The sequence below is a fragment of the Lolium rigidum genome, chromosome 2 (assembly GCF_022539505.1).
Source record: "Lolium rigidum isolate FL_2022 chromosome 2, APGP_CSIRO_Lrig_0.1, whole genome shotgun sequence".
In the NCBI taxonomy this organism is placed as follows: Eukaryota; Viridiplantae; Streptophyta; class Magnoliopsida; order Poales; family Poaceae; genus Lolium; species Lolium rigidum.
Genome location: NC_061509.1, coordinates 21,231,831 through 21,237,026, shown reverse-complemented (window position 1 = coordinate 21,237,026; position 5,196 = coordinate 21,231,831). Strand labels below are relative to the sequence as shown.

The 5,196-nt window shown below is 46.2% G+C and overlaps 1 protein-coding gene across 1 annotated transcript; it reads right to left on the bottom strand.

The window, feature by feature from the left end:
- Positions 1-1,262: 1,262 nt before the first annotated feature.
- LOC124689325 (cyclin-dependent kinase A-2-like) lies at positions 1,263-4,824 on the bottom strand. The gene is made up of 8 exons (XM_047222874.1): positions 4,816-4,824; positions 4,526-4,710; positions 4,292-4,409; positions 4,018-4,191; positions 2,814-2,977; positions 2,626-2,713; positions 2,280-2,333; positions 1,263-1,618 (listed from the first exon to the last, which is right to left on the bottom strand). Exons 1-8 carry the CDS (start codon positions 4,822-4,824, stop codon positions 1,529-1,531), a joined length of 882 nt encoding a protein of 293 aa, XP_047078830.1. The 3' UTR covers positions 1,263-1,528.
- Between the last annotated feature and the right edge of the window lie 372 nt (positions 4,825-5,196).

Genomic DNA, 5,196 nt, shown 5'->3' with positions numbered 1-5,196 from the left:
TCTAATTCATAGATCAAATCATCTCTACCCAAAACAAGGTTTAGCAAAGATCACGAGTGAAGTTTATAGCGCTTGACTTGATGATCTACTTCAATTCCAGCAAGTCAAGTGAAACTTCAGTGACTGTGGTAAGTTTTATTTGAAAGCGCGAAAATTCCCCGGATTTTCTATGCATGGATGCAATGCACACTTTGGTGTTCTCTCATTTTATTGCCTCTAAACCTGGGATATTACAGCGGGGCGGGAAACGCCAGCCGCGCGCGAAGGGGCGGTGAAATGCGCCAATGTATTGGTAGCACGCGGAAATCACCACCTTTGCGCGCGAACCGGTAATCGCCGGCGGCAGACCTCGATGGGACGTTAACCGCCATTACCGACCTTGATCTGTCAACCAAAAAAATTTGCGTCGGCCCACTGGAATATCTCTGACAGTCACCACACCGTGGCCGTGTACAACCATTTTGTTGTCCGTGAGCCGACGCAAACGGTCAATTTGACGTCTTTTTACGTCGGCCCGCTGGAAATGTCCTTAGTGATGCAGCGTAGGATTTCAAAACCATGGTGTATGCCACTTCACATGAGTGGCAGGCAGAGTCACACACATAAAAGAGTTCGTTTTGTGGTTAACCAAGGTACGACCACTGAATCAGGCAAGAACCTCAAGATATCGCATCCCTACTACTATTGTCGGAGCTAATGATCGTCAAATAGAAAACATACCGCATCCAACTTGTTTTGTATGGAGGCGTGGTTCGCCAACCTTGATTGTTGCTTATCTGAACTCCAACACGGTGTAAACTTTAAATCTTTCCAAAAGTCAGAAGTCCTCGGGCATGAGCCAAGTTGAAATAATGTAGTCAGCGTCATAAAGTTATCGTGATTTGGAGATTGTTATAGCCGACGTGAGGTATGGAATCCTTGGTCCAGCGCCAAATACAACATGACTGCTCTGGAGGTCGTGGCCGGTGCGATGTCTCCTCCGACGACAGCGAAGACACTGAGGACATAGATGTTCTCTGTCGACCTTGGCAAGACTCAACACAAGACGACAGCTTATTCATGTGAGCTGCCATGGCCACTTACCTTGAGATACTGTCCGTGCATTGTACACAGCTTAAACCAGGCCTATGTTCTGATATTTGTATGTGTTACTGTCTTACTGAGATGTACACAACTATGTACAAGAACATCACTTCTATCCATAAATCAATTCCATTCATGAAACACTGCCACCCCGTGACACATGATCAGCTACTACAAAATTGATCGTCCAGGAACAAGTCGGTGTCGGTGCTTTTATAAATACGGGGCAAAATGGCAATGTAGAGCTCCCAGACCACCAGATTTTTTTTTCAGTTGACTTAACCTACACAGAGGGGTAACCTAGAGGTGTCTCCTCTTCTAGTTTCTCTCTACTACACAACCATAGTCAAAAAGAATAGGGGGGAAAGGAGCACACGGTCCAAGATTCAGGAAGCTCAGGAGCAACCCATGCAATCTTAATGTACAGAGGGGCAGGAGCCATAATCTATGAGGATACATCGAGATCCTTGAAGTACTCGTGCTCGAGGGCAGTTCGTGCATTGATTCTTCTGCTTGGGTCTAAACAGAGCATTTTCTGCATGACCGTGAGGAGAGAAGTCAGCAAGGGTATGAATACACATTAGTAGAATCATTTTTTTTAGATGTAGAATTATATACTGATGGCAGAGAAATGAAATAATGTCACAAACAAAATATGATCTATTTCAATGGTATTATGTGAATTATGCTCTGTTGCTCACCAGCATACATCATACCACAAGGTTTATACTTCACAACTTCGTATGCAGCAATAGAATCATGCAACAGCTATGGTGAGGATGGAATAATTGAAATATCTACTGAAAAGGGTACGTATGCATAGCAACCTACATAGAATTAGCAAGTTCCATCCAAGGAAGCACCTAGGATCTATAAGAGTGTTTCTACATGGCAACTTCAATTTGTACTAGAGACTGAGATTTTATTCGCGTATTTGGCTGAGGTTCATAGGCTAAACACAACTTAGAACGCTGCTGTACAGTCCCAAGACTGCAACAACAGGAAGTAATCACAGACGAGATCATGCGAATAGACGCAGAAACTACATTGTTCACTATGGATTATTGAAATGAAAGGGCATTGCAATATGTTATCCACCCACTAAGCAAACTGAATGCAAACAGCAAGGCAATAAGCACAAATACACAACTAATGGACGGTACGAAAACAGAAGACTATTTGTTGGTCCAACTTACCGAGAGAAGATCAATTCCCAAAGGTTCAAGTGTTGGGACCACAGTTGCAAGATCCTGCAGCAAACTCCTCAAGTTAGAATCAAACTAAGACTAGTCTCATAGACTAGTCTCTCGACTAGTCTATGAGTCGGTACTTGTGTTCCAACCAAAAACCTCAACTAGTCGCACAACTAGTCCACGAGTCAGTACCCTAGCGACTTGTCTCAACTCATCGACTTGTAATCCATGAATAGTACATAACTAATTTAATAGGAACCAGGAGAAACTAAAGTTTGATCCCTGTCTGAAATTTCAGACTCTGAACGATTTTTTTCACAAGAATAAACAGGAGTCATTGATGATTTACCACAGACGGCCACTTGGGGAAAGCTGACTTGTAGTCAGGTAATGAAGCAACACCTGGCCAGGTCTCTTCATTAGGAGTGCCCATGATTCTGCATGAGCGTAAAAGATATGATCGAACACACAACCCTGATTAGATGTATACATGGAAGAGCTTCAAGCAAGACTGTACAACATTTATAAGAGAAAGACCTGAAAATCTTGAACAGTTCATCAATCTCAGAATCGCCAGGAAAAAGTGGTTTCTGGTTCACCATTTCAGCAAAAATGCAACCAACTGACCACACGTCAACAGGGGTAGAATATTGCCGTGCACCCAAAAGAATTTCAGGAGCTCTATACCATAGTGTCACCACCTATAAACAAGATTTGGTTTAGATTACAATGAAACCAAGTACAAAAGGAAGAACCAGAATTTGAACGTGAGAACAGCTCATTGATATGATCGTATGAATAGCAGAAAGAAATAAATTGAACATGGAGATATGCTTGTCTCGAATTTGGAATTCTCCATAAAACAGAACTTCACGTTTTCATATGCTTTGCCCATAGTAACAAGCAATAATTATAACTGTGAATGCACTATCCTATGTTATGAAACTTTAGCAAATAGTGCCATAGCTTTCCTGGTTGTGCATGCACCATCCTATGTTATGGACATGTGTTGCTATACAACTTTCCTGCTTTACTACTTGTATCTGTTCCTTTTTCTCATTCCCTTTGCAAATTCAACATTTGCCCTGTTGTGTGCAGAGGATTAGGCATGACCGCATGAAAGGTGAAATGATGAGCTGAAGAAAACTTAAGCTAATAGATGTGCACCAGTTGCTCTTCTGCCCTTCTCCATGCAACCAACCACGACCCCTCACAACAGCTAACCGCTCACACCAGCACAAGCCTGCAGGCCGCAACTACGTACTATTACTATCTATCACAACGAGCCCCTTGCCTTTTTTCACGAGATTTTTCACACAGGAGACTAGAGTAAAGTCATATTGGCAAGGTAGCACCATGGAAAGAGACTAGCAAATTCATCCACCGTTGATTATAGAAATATTTGATAAAGGCTGAAGAGGAAGGAGAGAACCAACAATCTTAAGATGTACCAAACCACAGTGGACACTAATGAGTGACATAAACCTCCAAGACATAGCCTACACCAGCCTAAGTGTGTGTATGTGGCCTACTGGATTTCAACAACTACAAAATGCACTGCACACTTGAAATGAAGGAGGGATTGATAGGTTTCAGTGGAACTAGTCGAATCATAAGTGCCTTATTCTCCCTGATAAAAGCATAGCAGGACAATTTTCATCAGGCATCTCCTGGCATACATACACCTTAAATCACAGTGTAACAGAGACCGTCAACATGCGAGGCTGCAAACCATAAATACCTCGTGAGTAAACGTCCGGACAGGAATGCCGAACGCCCTGGCCAATCCAAAGTCGGCGAGCTTGAGTGAATTGGTACGCCGGTCTATGAGCAGGTTCTGGGGCTTGAGATCCCTGTGGAGCACGCGGTGCGAGTGGCAGTACGCGATGCCCCGCAGGATCTGGTACAGGAAGGACTGCACGACAGAGCACGAAACAGGGTTACATTTCACATTTCGACATGCCGAAACGGAGCTGCTGTCAGTACACAGTGAAGTACAGAGATGGAAGGCGAACCTTGACTATGTGGTGGTTCTTGAAGTCCGCGGAGGAGTCCATGTGCTTCTTGAGGTCGAGGTCGAGGTACTCGAAGACGAGGTATATGCACTTCTCGTTGTGCACCACGTCCTGCAGCCTGCGCGGCACCAGCAGCAGCAGCAAAAGCAGTCAATCAGTCCATCCATCCATTCCGTTTCCGCGGCTGCCAAATCGAGCCGAATACGGAGAGAAGGGCGACGCGGGTCGGGGTACCTGACGATGTTCCGGTGCTGCATCTCCTTGAGGAGCGAGATCTCGCGGATGGCGGTGGAGGGGACGCCCTCGTCCTCCTGCTCGAGGCGGATCTTCTTGAGCGCGATGGTCTCGTTGGTGTAGCGGTCCTTGGCCTTGTACACCACCCCGTACGTGCCCTCCCCGATCTTCTCCACCTTCTCGTACTGCGAGCGAGCGACGACATTACGGCCGGCGCGCGGCGAGCGGGGTAACATAGAAGAGAGAGGGGAGGAAGCGGGGGGGCGATCGGATGGGTCGCGCGGGCTCACCTGGTCCATGGAGCGGCGATCCGGCAGGCCGCGGGCGGATCGGAGCGGGGCGGCGGCCGTGGATTGGCGGCGGCGGAGTGGGGGATGGAGAGGGGAAGTGTGTGTGTGGACTTGAGGGCAGTTGGGTTGGGTTGTGGTGTGGCCTCGTCGCTGTCAGAAATTAAATCATTCGGATTTGGATTTCGGACCGAGCTCGCGCGTTCGTGCTACGTGGTCTGCCAGGTCAGCCGTGGGGTTTGTCATGGACCGCCCGTGCACAAATGAATTTGCCCCGGTTGGCATCATGAACATTGGAACAATCTATTCTTGCTTTTCATTGTTGTCCTTCTCTAGTATGTGTTCACTGGGTTGTATGGACAGGTTAAGTATTCAAAACAGTTT